Genomic DNA, 26,811 nt, shown 5'->3' on the forward strand with positions numbered 1-26,811 from the left:
CCCCGCCACGCGCCCCCTCATCGCCCCTTCCCTGGGGACCCCCCGCGGATCCCCGTTGACACGACGCTAAGAGTATCCGCCTGCCAGGCGGGGGACCCCGCGTCCAGCCGGGCGGGGCGGGGAGACGGTTTCTCTCTCTCTCTCTCCCTCCCTCTCTCTTCTCTCCTCTCCTCTCGTCTCCTCTCCGCTCCTCTCCTCTCCTCGCTCTCTCTCTCTCTCTCACACACACACACACACACACACACACTCGCACACACACGCACGGAGCATCCTCCCGTCAGGTCTCCTGGTCCAGCCCCTCCCGCCGTGCCTCCTGCTTCCTGCAAAGCTTCTCCTTCTCTCTCCGAACTCCCCCACCCCCACCCGCACATTCCCTCCGGCTCCAAGACCCCCCTCGCTGACCCCTACCCCTACTCCCGGGATGGAGCGGATGGAGCCAGCCCGGAGCCCCCCGAGGCCGGGGTGACTGTCCCCCGCCCCTCTCCCGCCTGGCCCCAGCCCCAAACACCATGGGCCTGAGGGGTTTCTGAGGCGCCGGACGCTGAAGATGACAGATGCTGGAGGTGAGGTATTGGGACCCCAAGAGCCCCAAGTTGGACGGGGAAGCGGAGCTGGGGGGGGGTCTCCGGCTTGCGGTGGGAACCCGAGTGGGGTTGGATAGGGCGAAGAGACAAGGACCTTTCTTCCCCTGTCCCTAGGGCGGCCCGCACAGAGCTAGGGTTCTGGGCCGTTAGGAGATGGGTGGAGATAGGATTTGTGTCCCTAATCCTCTCCCTCTGCCCGAGGTCCGGAGAGATTAATTTTTTTAAAAAACTGGTGTTGGGGGAGGGGGGAGAGCTTAACCCCTTCTTGCCTGGTGCGGAGTTGGACTAATGGATCGGACAGAACTAGCCACTTGGCTCTGATTGGGCGATAGGGGCCCCGAGAGCGCAGAAGGTGCCCTGTCCTCCACCCCACCTCATCTCCAGCGGTGCTTGCTGGATGCCCCGAGCTTGGGCCTTATGGGAGGGGGTCACCCCTTTCTCTAGCTCCACACTGCCTCCCTCTGCCCCAGCCTCCTCTCCCAACCATCCCTCCCCAGTTGCACTTCTTTCTTGGGCTCCTTCTCCTCTTCCAGGGCCCCTTTCCTCTTTCCTTCCCCACTGAGGGCCGCCTCCCTCCTGGCAGCCGATTCTGCCCTTCTGCACCCCTCCCCTGGGCCTCACTCAGGGCTGCTGGAGCCCTGTCTCTCTCTACTGCTTCTTCCCCTGGCCCCGCTGCCGCCGCCGCTCTCAGGCTCATCTCCTTCTTGCTCTTTCTTCCTCTTCTCTGCAGCTCTGTAGACTGACTCTCCACCAACTTGTCTCTGTCCTGCTCCCCATTTCCTCTCCAGGGCTTGTGCACCCTTTCTTTGTCTTTCTCCTTTCCCTGGGTCCCAGGAAACTTAGAGTTCACCGCCTCCCTTTCTCACAGGGAAGGCTCAAAAGTTATTGGTGTTCTTCCTCCGGGAATTGGGAAGTTTTGGGAGGAAGGAGTGGCCTGGTAGAGTCAGAGCCCAGACTGCATCCAGAGAACAGGTTCATTTCCACCTTGTAGTGGTTACCTGGTTTGGATGTGCATGTATGAGTGTGGCGTGGGTGTGTGTGTGTGTGGGTGGGTGTGTAGGAGTGTAATGTTGTAGGAGTGTAAATGGGGGGGATGTCTAATTTTCCAAGGTTCAGTGTTAGAAGGGGGGGTGGGAAGAGCCTGGTGACATTCTGATGTCATGCTTCCCAGAGTCCCCCAAGGGACAGCGTAGGGAGGGTCCCCCCTACACACCCCAGGGAGTTAGTTGTTGAAGAAAGCGGTTTGTGCTGAATCAGAATTCATTCGGCGCTGATGTGAGCTGGAGGCCCCAGCCCACCCCAGAGCGTACCTGAAAGAGGATGGCATCCACAAGAGGGTCTCCACCCTAAACTGGGACCTTGAATAAAGAGCACATGGGCTCTCCATTCTCAGGTGGTCTAAGAGACGAAGCACCCTCAGGGAACCTCCATTCTGATGGGAGAGGCAGTTCTTATCTTCAGAGATTCCCTCTTCTGATGGGGAATACTGCCCCTTCTCCTCAGGAGCTCCCATCTGATGTGGCAGAGATATGACCCAGTTAGGGAATCAATGAAGCATGAAAAATTACTCATTTCCTAGTAGTGGGGAAGAGTGGATTTAGAAATTATATAGACAAATGAGAGGAGTGAGGGCTATCTAGGACAGTTTTCTGGAGGAGGTGGCAGCTAGGTCCTGGTCAGATGAGCTTTGCGATTGAAGGAGGGAATTTAGTTCATTCTTAGGGGCAGCCTCTCTTCCCATCTACCCCTTCAGGACAGGAAGAGAGGTTCTAGAACTTCTCTGTTGCTAGCACCCAGGGTTGAAGAGTGGCAGGAGGGTTCCTGGAGGGCCCACATCCCTGGCTCCTTCTCATACCTCATTTCCTGCTTGCAGCCCCAAGCATCCACAGAGCCTGGGGTGGAGGTAGCTTTGAAGCGTATCCGGTCCTAGCGAGTATGGATCAGCTCCCTTACCTCTACCCCTGTCCCTTCTCCCAGCAGTGTTCTTTCCTCATGAGCAGGTTCCAAAACTGCAGATCACCACTCAGGATAGAGCTGAGGGGCAGGAGCCTGTGGTCATGGTCGAGTTCTGCCTCTTATCTCCTGCATCTCAGTTTTCCCATCTGTAAAGTGGGGATACTAAGAATCCCAAGCCTGGACAGTTCACAGTGAGATGAATCTATGTAATAACAGAAGAGGAGAATCGGAAAAGACCAAGCAGGCATGAGGTAGCTTTCCTACACCTGTCAAATGCGTGGTCTAATGCAGTGCTCTGCCCTTCTCATGGGGACCTGAGTGTTAGAAGTAATTGGAGATCACGTCCCAGGCATGCAGCATGGCCCTGGCCCTGAGCTTCCTCCTTCTCCCCTCATCTGGTATTCCCCTGCTTCTCTGACACCCAGGCTTTGGTTTAGGGATGCTGCAATCCTACATCTGCTAGGAAGCCTGCCCAAATTGTTCCGGCTACGTATATCCTGCTTTCCCACCTGCCCTTCCTTTCTTACTTCCCACAAACAAAACCAAACCCCCATCCATCCATATTTCTTCCCGGAACATATTTGATGCATCACAGAGATTTAGCTCTACGCTGTCCTGCTATGGGTACTCTTTATATCCTTCTGCATCTGTGAGTCTGTCTTGAACTGTGAGAACTGTGACTCTGTCAAGAACAGTGGCCCTGTTGATGATGCCAGCTTCCTGAACAGCTCATGTTCAGGAAGACGGGTGGTGAGAGTTGGGGGAGGCAGGACTGGGTGATGGATGGGAAGATGGATGGGTGGATGGTATACATTGACGGATGTAAAAATGGGTGGATGGTTGGACGGGGCGGATGGTGGATGGATGGGTGGCTGGAAAGATAGATGTTTGGACAGATGATGGATGGGTGAATGGGTGGACGGTGAATAGGCAAGTAGATGCATGGATAAGTAGGGACGTAAGTAGGTGGGTGGGTGGAAGAACCTGGGTTCTCATTTTGATCTTGCCATTAACTTATGCGATCTTAGATCAGTCATTCTCCTGTCTCTTTATTTGTAGAATGAGAGGATTGGATTTAATAGTCTCCAAGATTTCTCCCAGATTCGATATTGGACAGCTTTTGATGATTAAAAGCTTTTAGGGAATGCTAATGACGGAAGGGCCCAAGACAGTGACGGGGAGAGAAGTTCAGTGACCCGTGTGGAGGCACTCAGCAAATCAGCTTGGACCAGGGCTGCAGGACGGCCTGTGTCGATACCCTGGACTTGCTTCTACCTCCTGCCCGCCCCAACAATCTGGGCTGTGGTTCAGATGATTTCTCTTTCAGGGGCCAGAGAAAGAGTTGTAAGGAGAGGTGAGGGCCAGAAGGCTAGGAGCAGGTAGCCATTGGCAGCTCCCTTGCCTGCACCAACCTGAACCTCTTATCCATGGTCTTTTTTTTTCCTCTTTCTCCTCTTGTCCTCCCAGCTCTCTTGAGTCATGGCTTCTTCAAAGCTCCGAGAACCTGCGGATGAGGTTTTCGGTAAGTTCTGTTTGGCTCTATCTCTAGCCAAGGCTATCGGGCCTTGGGGAAGAGGAGTCCTGGTAACTTCAGTGTCTGTGTGTGTGTGTGTGTGTGTGTGTGTGTGTGTGTGTGTGTGTGTGTGTGTATTTTGGCTCTACAGCCTGATTTTTTGTCACCATTATCTGAGTAGATATCCAATTACAACAACGATGATAATAAGGGTCCCCATTTATCAAGCGCTTGTCTCATGCCAGGTGCTAGGCTAGCACTCCCATTTCACATGCACCGCATCATTTAACCCTCACAACAAGGCTAAGGAACGTGCCCACCTGTCCTAAGCCCAGGACACGGAGCACAGAAGTGACTTGCTTTAAAGATCACACTGCAAGTTAGTGGCAGAGCTGGGACTAAAACTCCAGACTGCCTAACTCCCTGCTGGCAGCCACTGTGCTGTATGTACACCAGTATTCCCCAGCGCAGGTGACACAGGTTACCTCCGAGCTGCATAAATAAGGGACCTCATCTGCATGGATGTGCAGGGAAATCAAAAATGCATAACACACACTCAGCATCTACACCCCCAGACCGACCCCCCTGTGTTCTCACTGGGGTGCATGGACACGCCCCCACCCCATCATTTACCCCCTGCAGCCTTTCTATTGTGTGGATTAGAGAAAGACCACTGACGGGGCACAGTTCCCAGCATGCACTGGGGTGGAAAGGCTGTTTACCAGCTGGGTTCGGTGGAGGAACGTGGAGGGCGCCGTGGAGGCAGAAAGCTGGCGTATGCAGCCCTCAGGACTCTCAGCTGGGAGGGGTTCCTAGCTGTGGAATGCCACAGGGCCTCCGGTTTCTCCACCCCTGCCTCTCATCTCTACCTTCCTTGCCCTCTCCTCCTCCCACTTCCCCGCTCACCTCTCTCTCCCCTGCGGCTGCCACAGGCCCTGGCAATGCCAACGCCGCCCGCCGGAACTGCTGCCTCCTGGCTCCTGGGGAACTGCTTCCCGGCCTGGCCTCCCTGGGGCCTGTGCATGCAGGCTTTGCCTCGGGGACGCCCCCAGCCTCGAACTGTCTCTGGGCCTCAGACTCTGAGTCTCTCCATCCCCACGCAGGCCCAGCCTGACCCCTGGCCTGGCAGAGGCGAGCTCCCCGTTCCTTGGGCTTTTTGGCCTCCGCTCCCCCACCCCCCACCCTTCCTGTTTTCCTTCTCCCTGACCTGCTGAGGTAGCTGCCTGCCTGGCGGCTTTCCTGAAGAGAAAGGCGATGAAATATTCATGACTTCCCACTGCCCAGGGCCGGGCTAACTCCCAGGGAGTGAGGGAGAGGGAGAGCAAGATGGTGGGAGGGATGGACAAGGTGATGAGGGCCTGGTAGAGTAAGGGACCAGAGGAGAGGCTGGCCCCACCTTGCCTCAAAAAGCCCCAAGCCCCTTAGGAGTTCCTTTGCTCCCTAGACCCTCCACGGTAAGATGACCATGGTTTTGATGTGGCCCAGATTCAGGTGCAGAGAGCCCTTCTCCATGGCCCAGGGCGGCTGGACACCAGCTGCGCGCTGGACTGGTCGAGGAGGCTCATGAGCTCCCTTCCAGGAGCCCTGCCTACTGTCCTTAACTCCCTCTGCACCCTGGGCCAAACTTTCCTCTCCAAGGAAAGTAAGGGCCTGTAAAGTGAGGGGTTGGACTCACAAGTCACTCCCATCTCTGCCTCAGAGGACGTAGAGAGGGCTTGGTAGTTACACACTGAGCCGCTGGAGCCCGAAGGCCTATAACCCTGGCCTGCTCTTCACCAGCCCTATACCCTCAGGCAAATTAAGGCTGCCCTGGGGATTCTTGGAGTCGCTTCCTCCTTGGGTTGTGGGGAGGTTTAAACGAGCTAGTAACTGTAAAACACTTAGAACACTCATATACACATTCACTGTCTCACACACGTCACACACACACTATTCTATGCCTGTGTTAGTACAAATGACGTTTAGGAGCTGACGTTTTAATGGGTGGAGAGAGACAATAAACTAAATTAGTAAAATATATGGTATGCCAGAGAATGACAAATGATATAGGAAAAAATTTAGCAGTGGGGGTTTGGGGGGTTATTCTAAATTGGGTGGTCTCTCAGTGAGAGAAAGCATTTAAGCAGAGACTTGAAGGAGGTGAGAGAGAGAACTGTGCAGAGATCTGTGGCAAGAGCCTTGCAGGAAAGGGAAGAGGAAGTGCAAAGGCCCTGAGGTGCAGGATAGCTGGTGTAAGGAAGAGCCAGGAGGCCAGGGTGGCTGGAGCAGAGGGAAGAAGAGGGAGAGAGTCGCTGAGCTGCCTGCGTCTGGAGGCCGTGCTAAGAACTCGGCTTCTTACTCTGTGAGAGATGGAAGTCACTGGAGGGTTCTGAGCGGAGGGAGGCGTGACCTGGGCTGACATGTTTTATCAGGATCACTCTGGCTGCTGGGTTGAAATCAGACCGTAAATGGGAAAGGGAGGAGGAGGGAAGACCAGCCGGGATGATCTGTAATAATGGAGGCAAGAGGTAGTAGTGACCTAGACCAGGAATGCTGTGTGTTCTCCCTCTCCTTTCCTCTCCCCTCCTCCTTCTCCCCACATGTATACATGTATGTAAGTGCGTGTATATACAGACACATATACACAATATTTTACTGTGGGAAGTCAAAAGTAGAGAGACTAGCACAATGTACCCCATCATACGCTTACGTACTCATCTCTCAACCTCAACCATCATCAACTCATGGACAGTCTTGTTTCATCTACATCCCCTTCCACTCTCCACTCCTAGTCTCCTGGATTATTTTGAACCTAACCCAAAACATCATGTCATTTCACCATAAATATTTCAGCATGTCTAGATATATTTCCAAAGTAGAGCTAACAGGAATTGTGGATGGATCAGTTTGCAGGCTGAGAGGGAGAGGGAGGAATCACGGGTGACTCCAGGGGTTTGGCCTGAGAAGCTGCAAGGATGGAGACGCCATTCACTGAGCTGGGCAGACCGGGCAGCTTAGGGGGTAGGGAGGTCAGGAGTCCAATTGTGACATATACGTTGAAGATGCCCATTGGACATCCAAGTGGAGGTGTCAAGTAGGCAGCTGGACACATGAATTACCAACTGGGTCTGAGAGGAGTGACTGGGTGGACAGTGGGGCCTTTCAGTGAGCCAGGGACAGAGAACCAGTTTGAGGCAAGGTGGTGGGTTCGTTTGATGGGTTGAGTTTGAGGTCCCTGGGTGATTCTGACATGGTAAGTTCCCTGGCAGGTGCTGAGGTGCCCAGACTTGGAATTCAGGGGAGGGGTCAGAGTTGGAAATAGGTATAGGTAGTAGTTCAGCCACTGGGGTGGCTTAGGGGGCGTCTGCAGACAAGGGAAAGAGGAGCAGGCAAGGCAGGGCCTTGAGTGATGGGAGGGGGTCCCTGAGATCATGAGGGGTGGAGTGGTGAAGAAAGGTCTTAACCCATGCCGAGGTCTGGGAAGAACCTTCTCTGCCTGGAGAAGCTCAGGGTCACTGCAGAGTGAAGGCTGCGTTCTCTGGTGGAGCAAATGGAAAGTGAAACTTGGAGCAGGAGGGTCTACGCATAATCTGTTGGGTTTGCCTACTCTTCCGCCATGTCCTCACCCAGGACCTAGCCCTGGGCCATGAACCCCAGGACGGGAGAGACAGGCTTCAGGGATCTGTAGGCTTTCCTCTCTGCCACCGCCGCTGGCTTTTGGGGGTCCCTCTGCTCCAGTTAACTGTGAGCCCTCTAGATGCTCAGCAGTGCTGTCTCTGAGTGTGACCTTGAGCATGGCACAGCAAGCCGGTGTCCCCGGCAGGGCCAATCTCTGGAGCTAGACTAGCCAGGCTCAAATCCCAGACCATTGCTAGCTGCTGGCCTCAGTCAAGAGACCTAACCTCTCTGATCCTCAGTTTGCTTAGCTGTGAAATGTCCGTAACAGCTGTCCCTAGCCTGCGGGTTGTTCTAGGTAGACAAGGTGTTGTATGTATGTTCTGGCGTGTAGTTGGCACTTCTTCAGTGGTAGCAGTTACAACCATGCTCTCTCCGGCCTCATCCTCCAGTCCTTCCCTCCACAAACCTGCCCTCCCATTGCCCTGGAGGTGCCCGCCCCCAGCTTCCCTTCCTCCCAGCATTGCATATACTAGTTTTGCCAACCTCCTCTCTTGTAAACTCCCATCCAGACCTTAAGACCCAGCTTTGGTGTTTCCTCCTCCAACCCATCCAAACAGAGCCATCCTGTCCTCTGTGCCTTTGAGAGGTTCCATCACACACTGTATGAGCTGATATGTCCAGCTCCCTGCGAGACTGTGAAAGACCCAGCTCTCCATCTCATAGGACTATCAGTGCCCTGCGCTTGGAGACGTTTGTTGAATGCCTGGGTGTGAGTACAGGTGGCCACTTGAGGTGGGCCTCCGGGATTGCTGTCCTCATGTGTCTGGTCTCTGCCCCTCTTCCCCGGTTTGCAGACCTGGACTTGGCTGTGCCAGAGACCGTCAGACTGGACAGCAGTTTACACAAGGCCCGAGCCCAACTACTGGCCAAGGGCCGGAGACACAGGCCCTCCCGCTCGAGGCTTCGGGACAGTGCCAGCTCTGCGGAGGATGGTGAAGGCTCCGATGGGCCCGCAGGCAAGGTTGGGGCAATCCACCCAATCGCACATACCCCACCCACCCTTCTTGCTCCTGGATGATCCCTCCAAACCACTCTTCCAGGGAAACCACACCCCTAGACTTCTGACATAATAAGGCTAACAGATACTAGCTGCAGTTCAATTCTGGCTCACCTCATCCTTTCAAGGAAGGTATTATCCCCATCTTCCAGACGAGGAAATTGAGGCTCTGAGAGGTTCACTAACAAAGTCACACAGTTAGTAAGTGAAGGAGGCGGGATCCAGCCCCAGCCTATGTGACCGGAAGTCCCATTTCCCACCTCTCGCTGCCCAGCCACCTCTCGGCCCAAGGCACGAGGAAACCCTCCCTCCAAGTCCCGGAAGGACCTAGGAGCCCGGGCTCCCCTCCGGGAAGAGGGGAGGAGGGTTGGCGGTGAGCGGCTGCCCCTTCCCCAGGTGACCGATGGCTGCGGGAGCCCCCTGCACCGGCTGCGCTCACCTCTGCACTCGGGCCCGGGGTCCCCAGCCGGGAGCTCCTTCTGCCTGGAGCCCCCGGGGTTGCGGCGCAGCCTGGACGAGGACGAGCCGCCGCCCTCGCCGCTCGCACGCTACAGGCCCCTGCACAACGCCGCCTCGCACGAGGGCCTGGCCGCCGCCTCCTGCTCGCCGCCGCGCTCCGCGCCCTCGTCCGACAGCTCGCCCAGCTTCGTGCGCCGCCATCCCCGCGCCGAGCCGCACAGCGAAGGTGAGCGGCGGTCGGCGCGGCGCCCCCTGCTGGCAAGAGGTCCCTTGGGCGCCGAAGTGCGTGGCGGGATCCGAGGGGCAGGGTGGCTGGGGCAGGTGGGGAATAAAGACCACGGTTCTTTCACTCATTTCCCGAGCGCCTCAATATGTGCCAGGCACTGCTGGGCACTGACACACACAGAAGAGCAAGCAGATGCAGTTCTCGTCCTCACGGGGCTTATAGGTTCGAGGAGAAGCAACCAAATCATCCATTGATTAAACGTATAGTTACAAGGTGTATTAAGTGCTATGTGAGAAAACAGTGCGCGGGGCGGGAGAGCATATATCAGCGTGAAAGCATCCTGGGAGCAGTTGGGAGCATCCTGGAAGGCTTCTCTGAGGAAGTGACATGTGAGCCAAGATTAGAAGGTTGGCTACAAGTTGGACAAGATAAAATTAACAGTAAACAGCAGTGGTCCCTACTTTTTCAGCGTGGTTTATGGTTTGTATAAGGCTTTCGTCAACATCTTATTAGGTCTCATGAAATAGGCAGTGTCATTATCCCCGTATTTGAGATGCAGGAAGCTCAGAAGGTAGCGACTTGTCCTAGGTCACACAGCTAGTGAAGGGCACCAGAGCCGGGTTGCCTGATTCTAAGTCGAGAGAATTCCTACCACCTCACTGGCAGCTGGAAGAGGCAGACAAGCCACCACACAGGCTATTTCCTTCCTTCTCTTCCACAAAAGATGACAGCCGGGATGCCAGCCCACCTGAGCCCGCCAGCCCTACCATTGGCCTGGATAAGAAGACTCGCCGAAAGTTCCTGGACCTGGGGTGAGTGGAAGCGGGGCCGAGAACGAAGGCTTGGGGATGGGGGTAGCGTAGTGGGCGGCACTGTCCCACTCCCCCTTGCCCCCCCCTCCCCCACAGGGTCACCTTACGCCGAGCATCCACTAGCAAGAGCCGGAAGGAGAAGGGCAGCAACCGTCTGTCCATGGGCAGCAGGTAAGAGGTACCCACAGCCCCTCAGCCACAGCTTTTGCCCCCAGCTCCCTGTGGGCCCCAGCCCTTGCCTTGGTGCCCACACCCATGCAGGGCGCTCTCTCCACAGGGAGTCGGTGGAGGGGTCCGGCAGGTCAGGGGGCTCCCCGTTCCTGCCCTTTTCCTGGTTCACAGACAGTGGCAAGGGCTCGGCGTGTTCTGGCAGCACCACCTCCCCGGCCTGCTCCCCTAAACACGAGCGCTTCAGCCCTAAGAAGTCAGCTTCTCAGGTGAGTCTGTGGCCCTCTGGCTCCCATACTGGCCCCCAGACTCAGGTGACGTGAAGACATACTTCACCCTGGCTTGGGCTGGGATCCAGGCATTCCTGGGGTCCATCTGTCTGTCCATGGACCCATTCAGTGATCCATTAATTCATCCAGTTTCTGAGTTCAGGCATTCACTTGTTTATATGCTGAGCGGCTCCTTCATTGATTCGTTCATTGCTGCCTCCACAGTCCCCTAGTACACACCCGGCCTGAGGGCTCCTCTATCCCTGCTAGCTCTTCTGCCTGGCTCAGTTCTGGCCCCATGTCCTGTCCTAGGAGCTGGGCTACGTGTGTGGTGTGGTGATGCTTGGGGGAAGCAGAGATGAACAGGACCCCAACCTAGCTAGTGCTCAGAAGGTACACAGCCCTGTGGGAGAAGTGAGACCGAGTAGCAGAAGCAAGGATGAGCACCTGTTTACGTTCACCAGGACTCCGCAGTCTACAAAGCTCCGAGTGCATGTTTCTGCTTTACTCCCAGAAAGGCTCAGTGAAGTAGGGAAGGCAGACACACTCACCGCCATTGTACAGATGAGCAGATGCAAGCCCAGACTGAAGGGACGTGCCTACAGACTCAGTTGGATTTAGGGGCCAGGCGCTGTGACTCCCAGCCCTGTGCCTGTTCTGTGATTCTGTTCCTTACATGCAGCCGGGTCAGAGGAGATCAGAAAACCGGAAATTCAGGGGAGAAGGGGTCCCTCCCTTTCTTCCTTCCCTCGTGCTGGGCCCTGGTGAACAGACACAGCCCAGGCCCTCACAGAGCTCACAGTCCAGCGAGGACAAAGACATCTAACCAGGTTTTTACGAGCCAGGGTGCTAGAGGCCATGCTGGGGAGGCACAAGGCAGAGACGTCCGACCCAGCGCGAGGGAATCCCAGTCAGCTGTCTAGAAAGCGACACCAGTCTGACCTCCTCCATTCCTGCTAACTACTCCGCCTGGCTCAGTTCTAGCCCCACGTCCTCCCAGAGGCCTCAGATGCGATGCCTCGCACGAGTCACCGCGCCCTGGGTGGCCGCCTAGCTCCTGGTTCACTACGAGGGCCCTGAGCGACTCCTGGTGCTCAGCCCTGGGCTTCAGCTTCCTCTGGATGGGGCTGGAGGGTTGGGGGTGACTGCCTTGCGCTTGGAGGTGAGCTCTCTCCTCAGCGGCCTGCCCCCCTCCTGTCTAGGAATCCACTCTGAGCGATGACTCCACACCCCCCAGCAGCAGCCCCAAGATTCCAAGCGGTCCCCGGCAGGCGGGCAAGTGTTCCTACCCCTACCACACACTGTCCCAGTCTTCGGATGAGGTAAGCAGGCCCTGACGTCTGACGCAGCCAGGGGTGCGGGCCACGGGCCACGCCTTCCCCCCTCACGCTCCTTGGTCTCCGCCCCAGTTTCTGGATGAACCTCTCCCCACCATCTACCACTGGACCAGTCAGCAGGTGGGCCAGTGGCTGCACAGCCTCAACCTGGAGCAGTATGCCGCGGAGTTTGCTGCGAGGCAGGTGGATGGGCCGCAGCTACTGCAGCTGGATGGAAGCAAACTGAAGGTGGGTCAGAGGAGAAGGACCACGACCCAGCCAGAGCCTGAGGCAACCTTCAAGAATTAGGATCCCCTCATCCTGACCTTTCCACTCCCTTTAAGACCACCGCCCTGGCCTCTGACCTCTAGGCAAGATCCCCGGCCCGATCGTTGCTCTCTAGTATGGGTTCCCAGTCTGACTCCAGCCCAGTTCCTCAGTTTGACCTTCAAGCTCCAGCCCAAGTCTCCAGGTTGACCTCTGACCTTGAGGACTATCCTATCTGGCTCTTCGCTCTAATCAGTCTCCCCTGGTCATCTCACCTGATTCTTGGAGTCTTAGTCTCCAAGACTAAGAATCTTGGAGGCTGGTGGTTGTGGGAGGGAACGAGTGGGGGTGGGGTGGGGGGGGCGGTGGCAGGGGGTGTCTCTCTGACACTGGGGGCTTCTGGCCTGTTGTGCACCCTCTGCTGAGCTGCTTGGGGAAGCGGTGGTGCGAAGAGTCCCCCAGGAAGGCTCTGGGATGGAGAGGGGACTTGGCTACTGACTAGCTGTGTGACCTTGGACATTTTGCTCCCCGTCTCTGGGCCTCAGGGGGATCAGGCAGGGTCATGCCAAGGCTGAAATCCTGAGTGGAGGAATATGGGAGCCAACCCTCTACCGTCATCTGTCCCAGTCACTCCCATTCCAAATTCTTGCCCTGAGGGTTCTGATCCATTAGCAAGTCTGGGAGGTGGAGGCTGAGGGGCTGGCAAGAGCTCCGGATAGAATACACCTGGGGCACAGAGAACCCGGGCCTTGGGTTGGCCAGGCCTGGGTGGCTCCGGGGTTCTTCCCCTCACCCTTGGATTCCTCCCCCAGAGCCTGGGGCTCAGCAACTCACATGACCGGGCGCTAGTGAAGCGGAAGTTGAAGGAGCTGGCAGCGGCCGCTGAGAAGGAGCGCAAGGCCCAGGAGAAGGCTGCGCGGCAGCGTGAGAAGCTCCGGCGCAGGGAGCAGACGGCCAAGAGGAGCTAGGGAGACGGGCGGGCAGCTGCTGGGCTCTGAGGGCACAGGCCGCCCGGGGAAGTGGGGCCTGGCCCCATGCTCTCAGGAGGAACAGCCCTCTCACCCTGTCTTCTATCTGGACCCAGATTCCTCAGAAAGGGAGACCCCAGGGGGAGGACCCAGTAATAAACCCCATTTCAAGGACTCGTCTGGCACAGGGTTCCTGGGGGAAGTGGCAGATCATGGGCAGAGAAGCCGGGGCTGAAGCAAGTCTGGGAGCCCGGAAGTGCCTGAGTCATTCTGACCCTCTGCCCTCAGGCCATGGTGGTCCTGGGACCAGCAGTGAATTAGGAGGCCTGCTTACCTACCAGAAGCCCTGGGCTCAGAGAGGTGGGCCGGGCAGCTCTGCAGGAGCAGGTAGATAAAGCAGCTCCTTTCCAGCCCTCCCAGGTGACTGTGTGTCAGGAGAGCCCTGTTCTGCTCCGCAGGGAGGCTGGTGGGCCGGCAGCAAGTTGCATGCAAGGTAGGCTCCCAGTCTGCACTCCTCAACAGGAGGGCAGAGAAAGCGGCATGATTACCCCACATCATCTCTGCAAGGACTTCAGAAGGAAGGGAGGAGGCAAAGCTCCTCCTTTTCCCTGTCCCTGTTCCATGGGTCTCAGTGTTGAGATAATGCCCTTGCAGGTCTGCCCCTCCTGAGGCCCAAAGCCTGGTCTTTGACCCACTCCCCAAGCTGGGCCCACTTCTGCTGCTCCCTCAGAGGCCACCTGGGCCCTCCCTGAGGACAGAGCAAACTTGGGAGCTGGTGGCCACAGAAGACACCCCCTACCAATGCCTAGATGGTCCTGAACTGGTGAATCCTCATCCCAGCTAAGCAGAGAGGCAAAATCTGGGAGGGCCCCCGGAGGCGGCTAAATTGGAGAGGTTCATCAGCCGTCCCCCATCTGCCCTGGTCCCTAGCGAGGCCTCAGTGGGTTCCAGAACTGGCAGACGGTGCGGGCTCCGGTTCCTGGGCCACAGAGAGGGGTGGGGCCAGCTCCCTGGGTGGGGGTGGAGTCTACCCCAGCAGCCCAGAGCAAGCCATCTGTCCTTGTAGGGAGGGAGTGTGCCGCTACGGTGCTGGCCAGCGGCTAGCCCAGCTTCTGGAGCACTGGCCGGAGTTAACAGTGAGGCCAGTGGCCTCTGATTAGAGACCTCCCTCCACCTCCTCCCATCCGCTTGGAGCGGTGGACAGGACCCGACGCATGCCTACTCCCCTCGTTCCAGCCCAAGCGCTGTGGCCTGAGGGCTACCCCTATTCCTGGGTCTCAGCCCTTTCCTCCTCTCTGCTATCTGTGCCGGGAGAGGGGCTTCAGAGAGGGGACTGAGATATGGGGGCATCAGTACCATCTGGGCCCAGAGGAGGGGCCAGTGGGGAAGGTGAAAAGCTCCCAGGTCCTTGAAGCCATCAGGAGTTATCTGGGTGCCCACCTGCATGTGAAGGGGGAGGCGGTACTCAGTTTATTTCAATAAACACTTATGATGTGCCAGTGACCTTTCTGTCTGCCCCAGCTGGGGGGTTGGGCTGGGCCCCGAATGCGGGAGGCCACAGTCCTGTCCCTGGGTGCTGCACCGTCAAGTGCTCTGAATGGACAGCTGTGGCCGCTGTTACACTCGGCACGCACTGAACCATGTCCTGAGCTGGGATCAGGTGTCCCGAGCGCGTCACGTGTTGGTCACAGGGGCTGCAGTCTGTATGCGTTTATACGTGAGGATCTCCCTCCCCCAGGAAAGCAGCGGGGCTGCAGTCTCATTCGATCTCCTCTTTACTGTGGATGTCACTGTCACCGTCACAGCCACTGGGAGGAGCACACAACTTTAACCCCCTGTGTGCTAAGGGAAAGGGTGGGCGCATTCAGGGCTATAAAACTAGCTATGTACACACCACATTCTAGGGAGAAAGCCACCCCAAGCACACGCGGGCACAGTGGGAATTGGGGTCTGGAGCTCAGTGGGGGACCGTGTGTGGCAGGCAGGTGTGTGTGCACGTGAGGACATGCAGGGGAAGGGCTCGGGAGGTGGCAGAAGCATTGCTGGGGCCACCTGCAGGCTTCAAGCAGCTTGGTTGGGTGGCCCAGCTCTGGGTCCTCCCAGGTTCCTCGGCTTTAGGGGTGAGCCCCAGGTGAGAAACCCCTCCCTCCTAACTTTGACCTTAAACTCAGAGTGGAGGAAGAGACTGTAGGACCAGGTCCCCAGCCAAGGGTCCCCTCCCACTATGCCAGATGTGGCGGGTACCTGGCCCCTTCCTAACACTGACACCAGACCAGGGCCAGGGTACCGGCACGGGCCAAGGGAATAAGGCAAGCAGGGGTGTCCACTTGGAAGGCCAGGGCTGTGGAAGGCAGTGAGGGGGACCTAGGACCCCCAGCAGAGAAGTGGCAGCTCTGGGCTCAGAGAGAAAGAATGCCATGGAAGTGTATCTCTGGGACACCCTATCAGGGTGGAGACATCCCCCAATCCTCAGGCATTGCCCACAGAGACTGGACCCAGGGAGATCACCTAGGAGTCTCCATAGGGACTGAGATTGGCACTTAGGGGCCACCACAGACCGGTCACCGCAGCGATTTCCACAGAGACAAGAAGCTGGTCATCAGGGAGAGCCTCCCCCAACCTGGGGTGGGGACAGGGAGGGTCACCATGGTGGCCGGATCCAGAGACAGCAGTCCATCCTCTTGGGTGCAGATGAGTGGGGTGGCCTCTAGCTGACACGGTACGTGGACGTGTTCTTAGGCTCCGTGCTGGGCACACACCAATCACCGGCCTCCTGGATGGTCTGGTAGTGGCGCCAGGCTGACTTGTTGTAGACGGGCAGGCGTTCCACCGAGTCCGTGGACAGGGCCTGAACGGCATCAGGGTCAGCCTCTCCTGCTTCCCTGCGCCTTGCCCACTCCTCGGCAGAGCAGCCTTGCCCCGGTTTGCTCTGGTGGCCACTGACTGTGGCCCACATGTTAGCCCAGCCAAGTGCCAGACACTGGCTGAGATGACTGACCCGGAAAGACCCGTGAAAGGGTCTGTCCCTTCTGTGGCTTGCCCCTGCCCATTCAAGAAGGCTGTTCACTTCAAGGTCAGGGAGAGACAGGAAGGAGGCTAGGCTCTGTGACCCGGAACAAGGTCACCAGCTCTGGGCCTCAGTCTCCCCCTGAGCTGAATCAGGAGTTCTCTGTGGTCTCCCCTTTCCTTCCTTTTTTTTTTTTTTTTTTTTTTTTTTGCCGTACGCGGGCCTCTCACTGTTGTGGCCTCTCCCGTTGCGGAGCACAGGCTCCGGACGCGCAGGCTCAGCGGCCATGGCTCACGGGCCCAGCCGCTCCGTGGCATGTGGGATCTTCCCGGACCAGGGTGCAAACCCGTGTCCCCTGCATCGGCAGGCGGACTCTCAACCACTGAGCCACCAGGGAAGCACCCCCCCGCTGCCCGCCACTGTTTCCTTCTGAGTCTAGCAAGTCAAGGGTTCCCAGAACAGGGTCTTACTCATGCAAACCACAGACTCCCTGAAATTGCCTGCCAACTTAGGAGTGCCTGGTGGCTGCGAACTATAGCTTCGCTCCGATTCTCAGTCTGGAATCAGAAAAAGACTGGAGGGATGGAAAAGAAACCTAATAACAGGCCCGACGTATCAGCAAACTCCCCGAGCCAGACTCTGCAGGCAGGGGCACTCACCTTGAGATAGATGACAGCGTCGGTCCCAAAGCCCTCCATGGAGAAGAGCTGCAGGTCCCCCTGGAAGTACTTGGCATACAGGCGGGAAATAGGGAGCCCATACCCGAAGCCAGCCTGCAAGGGGGTGAGAAGGGAGCGTGATGAGACACTGGCCCTGGGCTTCCTGGAACTGCAGGGACCCGATGTGCTGGGTGAGGAGGGCCAAGCTGGGGTCGTGCATGGGGACTCCCAGAACTGGGGTGGGGAGGGGACATGAGAAAGGGACAGCTCTGAGGCAAGGTGGGGACCGTGGGATAAAGGAAATCGGTCTGGCAGAGGGAGGAAGGCTGCGGAGCATGGGGCGGGTGGGGAGCGGTAAGCAGGGCAGGGAGAGGGGCTCGGGACTGGTAGCCAGGGGTCTGGGCAGGTCACGGGGCACCTCTCTGTCTCAATTTCCCACACCCAGCTCTGCCTACTCTGCTGGGAACGGACAGGGAGGTGTTGGTAAGCTGAACAACTCCAAGAGAGAGGTAGTTACTTGTGGAGAGAGAGAGGGGAAGGGAGAGTTGAGCAACAGTGACAGAAGACACCCGCAGATAGGTAGGTAGGTACAGGCTGGGAGAGACAGGAAGAGCAGGGAGGCCCAGACTCAGACTCACACACGGCCACACAAGGACGGAGGGACCGTGGGAGGTAGGGAAGCGAGAGATGGGCAAGAATGACAATTTGATAAGAGACCCGAAGGCCAACAGGCATCCTTCAGGAGGCCAGTGGGGGGAGCCAGAGAGAAGCCATCTCACCAGTGGGGTTCCCCCGGTGCCGGGCTGAGGCGTGGGGGCCGTGGAGTACATGTAGCTGAAGAGTCGCTCAATCTTCCTCAAGGGAACACCCCCACCTCGGTCACTCATCTGGGGGACGTGGGACACGTCAGGGTCTCCAGACCTCAGTTTTCTCCACACCCCACCTGACCTTCTCAGATCTTCCTCACCCCCAGGGGCTTCCCTCAGCCCATCTCCTGGCAGGAGGGAAGTCTCCACACCACCGCTCTCTGGCCCCCAAAGTCAAGGGTCACATACTTTGATGGAAAGATCTTCCTCGCCCAAGGCCACCATGACCTTGAGAGGTGGGAGAGTGAGGCTGGATTCATGGCTTTCCACAGTCGCTCGCATGGCATTCTGTGGTGGAAAAGGGGTAAGACACAGTGAGAGCAACCTAGACCTCACCACTCCCACCCCCCACAAAGGACCATCCCCCAGCCTCCTCACCTTGAAGAGTTCAAAAAGCATGTGGTAGAGGTGGGAGGGGACATAGACCATGTGAATTGGCTGTTTGGAGTCGGATGCTGCCAGGGAAGTCCAAACCACAGATCAGGAGATTGTCAAGAGGTCACCATTCAGCATTCATTCACCAGCATCTAGCACCCAGCACTCAACCACCAACCACTGTCCATCCATCTGCTCATTTGTTCATCCATCTAGCCATTCATTCAGTGTCCATTCATCCATCTGTCTCTCTGTATAATATCCATCCATTATACAGTGTCTGTCTGTCCGTCCAGCCAGCCATCCATTATCCACCCATTCATAGTCATATCCATTCAGTATCTATTCATTCCTCTATCTACCCATTCAATGTCCATCCAACCATCCAATTGTCCCTCGATCTATGCATCTGTTCAAACATCTCTTTCCCATCTATCCATTCATTCAAAGTACAGATCCATCCTTCCATTCATCCACTGTTTATCTACCCATCTATCCATCATTCATCCACCCAAATAATATGTCTATCCTAAATGTAGCCTACTAGCATTCACCTTGATACCAGAATCCCCTGTAGAGCCTTTTCACCCAGAGGAGAGGGGAGGGGGCTGCCCAGGCGATTTTGACACAAGCATCTTACTTCCCAAGAATCACTCCATCCTGGAGAGTTTTCTTGGTTCTATAGACTGAGTGTCTCTTGCTGGTGCCTGGCCCAGGGCTTTGTATGTAGCAGAAGCTCAGTAAATGCAGTGGTTCAATGAAGGAAGGAAACTCGGGCCCTGTGCTGGGCAGTGGAGACATAAAGTTGAATAGAACTCAATCCTACCCTCTCAGAAATTCAAGTCTAGACAGAGAAACGCACCACTGACTTTCACATTAGGTGGTGTACCCAGAGCTGTGTGCTAGGCCCTGGGCTTGACCCCGGGGATCCTGAAGTAAGGCGGCCTGTCTCTGCCCTTTGGTTTCTGCCAAGTAATTCAAACAGTGCAATGTAGAGGTACACCTGGGGCAGGCGGTGCCTAACTCTTCCTGGGAAGTCCGGGAAGGCTTTTCAGAGGAGGTGGACTTGATCCAGGTCTTAAGGAAAGACTAGGATGTGGGCAGTGCGACTTCCAGGTACAGAGGCATGAACACCTCAGGTTTCTGGCCCACAGGCCAGGGTGGCTGAGGAGCAGGTGGGTGGAGGGGAGGGTAGAGGCCCTGATCCTCCTCACCCCTCCACCTCCAAGGTATTTATCCAGTTCGCCTCCTTCTTTTCCTCTCTGCTGCCTTCCCTTCCCCTTGCCTGAATCTGCAATGACCTCCTAACTGGTCTTCCTGTGTCCTCTCCTGCCTCCTCCAACCTCTAAATATCTTTTCTTTTTCTTTAATATTTATTTGGTTGCACTGGGTCTTCGTTTTGGCAGGTGGGCTCCTTAGTTGCGGCTCACCGGCTCCTTAGTTGCGACATGCATGTGGGATCTAGTTCCCTGACTAGGGATCGAACCTGGGCCCCTGTGTTGGGAGCACGGTGTCTTAACCATTGCGCCACCAGGGAAGTCCCCTCTAAATATCTTTAGAATGTTACTCAGATCCTGTCATCACCGTGCTTCAAACCTCCAGTGGCTTTCTGTTGCTCTCAAAATCCCAGCTCCTGTCTGTGGTCCACTGGCCCTGCATGCCTAGCCTCTCTCCCACCCATCACCCCTTTAATCTCCTAACCCCACCACACTGGTCCTTCTGGTCCTTGACTACCCCATCCAAAGTAGGACCCTTGTAGCCATCCTCTTGTATCCGTTATTCCCTTTCTTCTTTTAGTAATAGATGTCTCCCTCCCCTGAAGTTTTGACTAGCACGTGACTACCCAGCTAGAGACTAAATTCCCAGCCTCCCTTGCAGCTGGGAGACTTAGGAAAGTGCTATGTTCAGCTCTTGGGCCCTGCCTTCTACATCCTCTTTCCCCTTCTCCAGGCTGGAACATGAGGGTGGGTAGCCAGCTTTAACCATTCTACCGCAGGGGCTGGGGAGAGGGAAATCTCTCTCTCAAATTAAACCAGTTTTTGGATTTCGGGAAAACAGCCAAACTCATATCCCACCTAATACACTGCTCCTATCCATCACTGTCACGTTACCCCATTGTGTTTCCTTCCTGTCACTTATCATGACCTGAAGTTATCTTGTTTGTTATTTGTTCACTGGTTAAAGGTCCCATTCCCCAACCTCCCCAGTACCGAGAATGTAAGCTCCGCGGGAACGGGGACCTTGCCTGTTGTGTTTACTGCTTAATAAATATTTACCAGATAAATTAATAATAATAATACAATAACAGCTCTGCTTCTCCCTCATCCAGGTAACAGTTCATTTCCTGAGTCCCACCTCACTTTCCTCTCCCATGTGCCCAGCCCTTAGACAGACAGACAGACAGACAGGCAGACACACAGCCTCACTCCCTCACCATTGATCTCCTGGATCTCCAGGTCAGGTGAGGCCATGTAATACTTGTCACACAGGAGCTTGGCCATGTCGTAGGCATCTGAGAGAAGAGAGGGGTCATCAGGGAATGGGGTGACCTCTCCCCAGCAGGCAGTCCTCTTGGCACCAACACTGAACCCATGGGGACGTGGCCCCCACCCACTGGGGAATGGGTCACCGTCTGGCCAGGTAAGATTGGGGGATCACTGGGGCTCCTCTGTGGGCCAGGCACGGTGGGGACAGCTCACCTTTCACCACCTCAGAGACGCTGCAGTTGGGGTCGATGCTGCCGATGTGTTTGGGGTGGGCCGGGTTGGTGCTGCCGTCAAAGATCAAGGCTGCGGGCGGGGAGGGCGGGCGCGGTTAGCGGGGCCACACAACCCCAGCGCTCCCTCCCCCCCCCCCCCCCGTTCTCCAGTGCTCCACCTCTACTTCTGACACTTCTGACCCTGATGCCGCACCCCCCACCCTCTCTCCCCTGACCCCCGGCCCCTCCAGCCCTGGCCCAGGCCAGTCTTGGACCTTTGTAGGCCTGACGCATTCTTCTCAGAAGTTTCCTCCCCATACGTTCTACATTATATTTAGCCTTCTCTTTTGCTATACATTTAAAAGTAATTTTTACCTTCTTGTGTAATTAATGACTGGCTACGATTTCTCAACAATCATAGTTAATACTCCTGGAGTAAGAAACACCAGACAACCGCCTGCGTCCTAACGTAACGAGACTTTACGAACGCCGCGTAAAGAGGCGACACGGTTTTGCCATCTGTAAACACGTGAACAGCGACCGGCCCGCGCCCGCTCACTGTGCTGGTTGATGAGCATGCGGATGGAGATGCGGCTGAGGTAGAAGCGGTCCAGGAAGTACTGGATGTTCTGGTTGGAGACGGGGTCGTCGCCGTAGGTGTCCTTGTACTCCAGCACGCCCTGCGCCATGGTGGGCACCACGTCATTGTGGCGGTTCCGGATGGTGACCAGGGCGTCGGTGAACCTGCGATGGGGGTACACGTCGGCCCTCACCCCGCCCCAGCCCTGGGACACCCTCAGACTCTCCCCGCTTCTCTGCATGGTGCCTTCACCCACTCGACTCTCCCCAGCCCACTCCTCCGGAAGCCCACCCCAAATCTCCCACTGCCTGCCTGACGGCCTGGGAGCTCCACAGGGGCGGGGCCTGGGTCCCCCCATCAGACTCAGGGCACACCAAGGATCGGGGGCTGTCTGCCCCCCTCAGACTAGACACCCCTGAGGGTGGGGGCATTTCCTTCATCTCGCTGGCATTTCTGCCCCCGGGGCCGTGGCCCACACCTGCCCTCCCGCCCCCAGCCGAGGCCTCACTCACTGGCTCAGGGTCCGATGATCCTCAGGGTCCTTGTCCAGGAACTCCATGATGTCCAGGAGACTCTGGACATACCTGTGTGCGGGAGGGGGCGGGGGAAGCCTCAGCCCCAGGCCGGGCCCCAGCACACCCGACTCTGCTGACCCTGCTTCCGTCCCGCGCCTCCAGTTGCCGCCGCCCAGAGCTGGGCCGCCTGGGTTCATAAGCTGCGTCAAAAGTTCTCTCACTCTGCTCCCTCCGTACGTGAGTCTCCCCAATGACACTGCGAGTTATGCAAGAAAGTCTCTAATTTGTTGGTACCTAGAGCGCCTCTGCTTGATATCCTAGAATAGCAGTCCTCAAAGGGGGTTTGGTGACCACCCCACCCACAGGTCTCCCGGATTAGGAGACTGAGGCCCAGACCGGAGAGGGGGCCTTGCCCGAGACCAGCAGTGAGAGCAGGCTGGGGCAAGGCACTTAGCTCCCCAGGGCCCGTCGTGGAAGCAGATCTTAGTGTTTGTCCCGCGGGGTTGTTGCTGCATCCCACGGGCACAGGTGGCAGAGTGGCCAGCCCAGAGCTGTCACAGAGCAGGGGTTCAGGGAGGAAGATGACAGCCTCATACTCCCGACTCCAGGCACCAGGAGCTGTGCAGGCTCCTAGGTAACTGGATTTTAAATGGTGGGTGGGAAGGACTCGGGGTGGGGTGGGCATGCCCAGCTCTGACACTGGGTAGGGCTGGAGCCCACGGAGAGCCTGAAGCGACCCGGGCTGCCCAGATGCTGCCAACCTGGAGCCACTGTCCCCCCCGCCCCTACTGCGAGGCAGGACGCCACTGCTTCCCTGCTAACACCTCAGCCCGCGACAGCCCATTCTCCTGGGGAAGGCAGAGAGCTGAGTCTCTCTCCGGCAGAAACACTTCCAGCCGGCAGGAAGGAGGGGCCGCCGAGAGCTCTGACCTGGGGAGGGGGGGGAGGGCCCCCGGGGCCTAACAGTGTCTCTAGAAGAGGCCCCCACCACAGTCGGAAGCATTCCCAGGTACACAGTGCTTTGACCCTGACAGGTAAGAACGGCAGTAATTAGCCCCATTTCACAGTCTCCTCAACTGAGGCCTGAAGCAGTCCTACAGCTGGGAGGTAGTATAGTGAAGACCGGCCTCCAGCGCTCCTGCCACTATACAGGCTGGCTGCCCAAAAGGCTCAGCCCATGGGGCCTGCGGTTCCCTCTGCCTGGAATGCCCTGCCCCCTCCACCCACTAGCTGCTACTCTTAAACCAGTAGAGAAAAGGGTAAAAGAGCTAGCTTTGAAGCTGGCTCTGCCGAGTTCCAGGCTGGGTTTTTCCACTTTGAGCTGCATGGCTCTGGGTAAGTCATGGAACCTCTCTGGGCCTGAGTTTCCTCATCAGAAAAGGAAGGGTTTTGTACCTACTGCTGTCACTGCTTTTTGGTGAGAATTAAATGTGATAATTAACACAGTACCCAGCAAACAGTGAGCACTCTCTAAACGTTTGCTCTTGTTTCGAACAGTGGTTCAGACACTGTCAACAGCTGAGTGCACCCTCTGGGTCCCCAGGTGGCACACGACACACTTCTCCTGGTTGTACTGGGCAAAGACTCTGAATCACACCATGTTTGAATCTGTCATGCTCTGGATGGCCACTGATGGCAGGAATGGGGCCGTGCTCGCCCTGCTGCACCTGCCTGCCCTCCCCACCCAGGGCCCGGCACGACGCCTGGCGAGAGGTGGCGTAGTCACTGGTAGGGGGAGCCGGCAGAGCAGAGGAGATCAGCTCCCCCTCAGTACCCCCGCAGCCCTGGCAGACAGTCAGAGCGGCCCTCCTTCGGCCTCACCTCGGGCTCCCTGGAGAATAAGAACAGACGACACTTACCCAGTGACCGTTAGAGCTCAGAGTCTACACAGGGTCTCTCATCTCCCAGCAGCCTTCATGAGCGTGTGGTATTTCCCCCCTTTTGCAGGCAAGGAAACCAGCTCAGAGAGGGCAGGTAATATGCCCCAGGCCACAGTGAGCACTTGCACTGGGATTCCAACCCAGGTCTGTCTGATGCCAAGTCTACACCACACGGCCAAGTGCTCACTGTCTACACCGGTCCTAACGGCGATGCTGATGGCAAAGGCGGCCCAGCATCTACTGGCGCCGGCCTTGTGCCAGGGCTCTGCTCGGTGTTCCCCTACTTTAACCTCCACAGTGACCCTGTGTGTGGGGGGTGCTACCGCTGGACCCATTTTACAGATGAGGAAGTTAACATGCAGAGCTGGGATCCTCTCTCACAGGCCTGTGCTACTCCAAATGCCTCATTCCTTGACCACACCCAGAAGAAAGCTTCAGGCTCATGGGATTCTTGGAGAGGGGATTTGGGAGGAGAACCTGCGAGTACGCAATGGTGAGGACAGGCAGAGAGAGGAGAGGGAGGAGACCAGCTGAGGGGTGGGGGCCCTGGAACCCCTTCCGAAGACCCTGGGGGCAGGCAGAGAGAGCTAGGGGCCCCTGATCAGCTTGGCCAGGAGCGGGGGGTGGGGGTGGGGCGAGGGTAGGATGAGAGCTCTCGCTGCCGGCCCCGCCCCTCTGTGGCTGCCTAATGAACCATAGAGGGCGCTGTCACGTGAAGTAGAACAAAGGGCACCAGGATGGACTGGCAATGAGCAGCGCCTGCGGCCAGGGCTCTGGGGAGAGCTGCAGCCTCGGGCCTCAGTCTCCTTACTGTGAAGCAGGGTTTAGAATCCCTGCCTGCCTTCCTCGCAGGGCCATTCCTTCAGGGGAGTGGTCCTGAGTGTGCTCTTGGAAGGAAGAGGAGAGGATGACAAATATTCTCCCAGGGGAACCTTGACTCTGGCCTGAAGCCCCCCAAGGGCCTGGCAGACCAGACCTCACCCCTGGGCCAGATCTTGCTCCTAAAAAGGGAAAGACGCTGGGGAAGGAGTGACGCTGGCTCCTGGGCTGCCCACCCCCGAGGGCCAGAGAAAGAGCTGGGCTTAGACACAGGCGGTCTGGACCACTGGTGCAATGACAGCTGCGCAACCTGCCCTGGGCCTGGTAGAGCAGGCAGCGGGGCCGATATGACGCCCTAGGGAAGGCCTGGCCTGCCGACCTCAACAGGAAGCAAGGCCCAGGACTTCCTGGGTGAGATCTAGAGCTTCCTTCCCCTCCCCTCCACCGAGGTAATGTGGAAGCCCCAAACCCTGCCTCTGGGGCTTTCCAGCCACTCCAGAGCCCTGGATTTAGGAGCTGGGAGGAGTGGAAAACGGGGAGAGGAGGGAGCGAGACAGCGTGTGTGTGTGTGCACGCGTGCGTGAGTGTGTGCGCATGGGTGTCGGAATGAGTGCCCGGCAGCTGGGGAGGAGGCGTGTGCAGCCTCGCGTGGGGGCAGAGGAGTGGTAAGCGTGTGTGTGTCTGGGCGCCTGTGGGTGTGTGTGCACCACGTACTGGTGTCCACAGCCGCTGGGGACCAGGGGTGTGAACAAGGCAAAGGCCCTGTGAGGAGGGGAGAGGGGGCAGACGTGTCCCCCATCTATCTGGAAGCTGCTTGCGGAGGGGTGATGGGCACGGCCCTGAGCCAGGCCGACCTGGGTCCCATTGCTGGCGGTGCCACTCAGGTTCCCGTGTGTGAAGTGGGCTTCGTAGCAGCAGGTGCGGATTGGAGGAGACGATGCTGGTGCCCGGTCTCCACTCTGATTATGTAAGTGGTGGCTGAGGGATTCAATGGCAGGGTTTGGCCCTGGGTGCCCGGAACCTGTGAGGTGGTCGTTCTTTTCAAGGACAAGGACTGGGTTTGGGGTCTACATACCTTGCTGACGCAAGGGAAGTTCATAGAAGGTGCTGGTGATACTCCCTGCCACCCCCTTCCCTACAGCCCTGCAAAGGCTCTACTGGTGACAGGAGTGACTCGCTGTCGTTTGATTCTACTCTGCAATAATCCCTCAACCCTCCATTTTCTCGAAGTGCATCCCCACCGACTCCACGCCCTTCCTCAGGCTGTCTTTCTCTCCTGAGAGGAGGCAAGGTTACCCCTCTGTGCCCCCACAATACTAGCCATCAAACCATCTCTGTAAAGAAAATCTACTTTCCCACTGACTTGCTCTGTGAGCTTAGAAATCTCTGACTCCCGGTCACTGTCCCAGAACGCGGTTCTCTCCTTTCCCTTCAAGAACGCAGCCTCCGGATCACACAGCCTGGGCTGGAATCCTGGCTCTACCAATTATTACCTGAATGAGCTCAGACAAGTTTCTTACTCTCTCTGAACCTCAGTTTCCTCATCTACAAAATGGGGATAAGAACAAGGCCTACTTCGTCAGGCTGTCGTGAAGTTAAATGAGTTAATACGTGGACACGCTTAGAACAGCTCCAGGCATGTCTGCTTCTGCCATCATCATCATTATTATTACTACGCTGTGAAGAGAACCTCTGCCACAGCACATCATCTTTGTCCCGGAGGTGCTGTTGCCAGAAGCTCGCAGACATCACTCATGCTTAGAGAGTTCCGTGTACTTTCACATCCAGCCGTGGCATCTGACCCTTAGCAACCGAACGGATCCCCATTTTACAGATGAGGAAGCCGAGGCTCAGAGGGGCCACGTGGCTGACCAAACATTAAGTGTCTAGCAAGCAGCAAAGCCAAGCCTCAGAGTCAGGCATGCCGGCGCCACACCCAGGGCTCTCCTCTACCTTCCAGTCACTTCCAAAACAAGTTCCCACAACACCAAGTCTGTCCGGTTGAAATAATACATCAGGTTTGTTTAGAGCCAGGAATTCTCCACTTGCCCACAGTGATTCCTGCCTGGAACCTTTCCCCAGCTGAATAGAAACTCCATTAGCTCTTGCCACAGATGAACTATTACCTCTGCTCCTCCAGAGAGCAGGTGCTCAGGGCTTGTCCATTTCCAAAGGGGAGGTTTTGCTCCTCACTCAGGCTCTGAGGCTGGCGGGCCTCTT

At 57.0% G+C, this 26,811-nt stretch overlaps 2 protein-coding genes across 6 annotated transcripts in view; one reads left to right on the top strand and one right to left on the bottom strand.

Annotated features, from left to right (window-relative positions):
* SAMD14 (sterile alpha motif domain containing 14) lies at positions 1-14,695 on the top strand. Of its 3 annotated transcripts, none has more exons than XM_032617902.1 (10): positions 1-563; positions 4,008-4,062; positions 8,505-8,671; positions 9,104-9,392; positions 10,117-10,204; positions 10,301-10,375; positions 10,482-10,641; positions 11,844-11,963; positions 12,051-12,206; positions 13,037-14,695. In XM_032617902.1, the coding sequence occupies exons 2-10, from the start codon at positions 4,020-4,022 to the stop codon at positions 13,190-13,192; spliced, it is 1,254 nt and encodes a 417-aa protein (XP_032473793.1). In that variant the 5' UTR covers positions 1-563; positions 4,008-4,019; the 3' UTR covers positions 13,193-14,695. The 3 variants fall into 3 exon arrangements, with proteins under 3 accessions (XP_032473793.1, XP_032473795.1, XP_032473794.1); XM_032617903.1 differs by lacking the exon at positions 1-563 and adding an exon at positions 2,664-2,791; XM_032617904.1 differs by lacking the exon at positions 4,008-4,062.
* The window catches only part of PDK2 (pyruvate dehydrogenase kinase 2), a 27,682-nt gene continuing 4,464 nt past the window's right edge, over positions 3,594-26,811 (bottom strand). For 2 of the 3 annotated variants that reach the window (XM_032617905.1, XM_032617907.1), the window contains 9 exons: positions 21,890-21,961; positions 21,357-21,541; positions 20,799-20,888; positions 20,534-20,611; positions 18,103-18,179; positions 17,914-18,012; positions 17,638-17,745; positions 16,859-16,972; positions 14,950-16,040 (listed from right to left, as the gene is read on the bottom strand). In XM_032617905.1, coding sequence (XP_032473796.1) covers positions 15,900-16,040; positions 16,859-16,972; positions 17,638-17,745; positions 17,914-18,012; positions 18,103-18,179; positions 20,534-20,611; positions 20,799-20,888; positions 21,357-21,541; positions 21,890-21,961 — 964 coding nt within the window. In that variant the 3' untranslated portion in view covers positions 14,950-15,899. Of the gene's footprint in view, positions 4,045-14,949; positions 16,041-16,858; positions 16,973-17,637; positions 17,746-17,913; positions 18,013-18,102; positions 18,180-20,533; positions 20,612-20,798; positions 20,889-21,356; positions 21,542-21,889; positions 21,962-26,811 lie in introns of those variants that run through there. The other variant, XM_032617906.1, reaches the window with a different exon arrangement.

This window comes from Phocoena sinus, chromosome 20, assembly GCF_008692025.1.
Source record: "Phocoena sinus isolate mPhoSin1 chromosome 20, mPhoSin1.pri, whole genome shotgun sequence".
NCBI lineage: Eukaryota > Metazoa > Chordata > Mammalia > Artiodactyla > Phocoenidae > Phocoena > Phocoena sinus.

Bases quoted from the DNA above. Each gene is read 5' to 3' on its own strand.
- SAMD14 (XM_032617902.1), top strand. From the start codon at position 4,020: ATGGCTTCTTCAAAGCTCCGAGAACCTGCGGATGAGGTTTTCG. The intron at 8,672-9,103 runs GTTGGGGCAATC...CCCCTTCCCCAG, and splicing joins CCGATGGGCCCGCAGGCAAG to GTGACCGATGGCTGCGGGAG. The intron at 11,964-12,050 runs GTAAGCAGGCCC...TCTCCGCCCCAG, and splicing joins TGTCCCAGTCTTCGGATGAG to TTTCTGGATGAACCTCTCCC.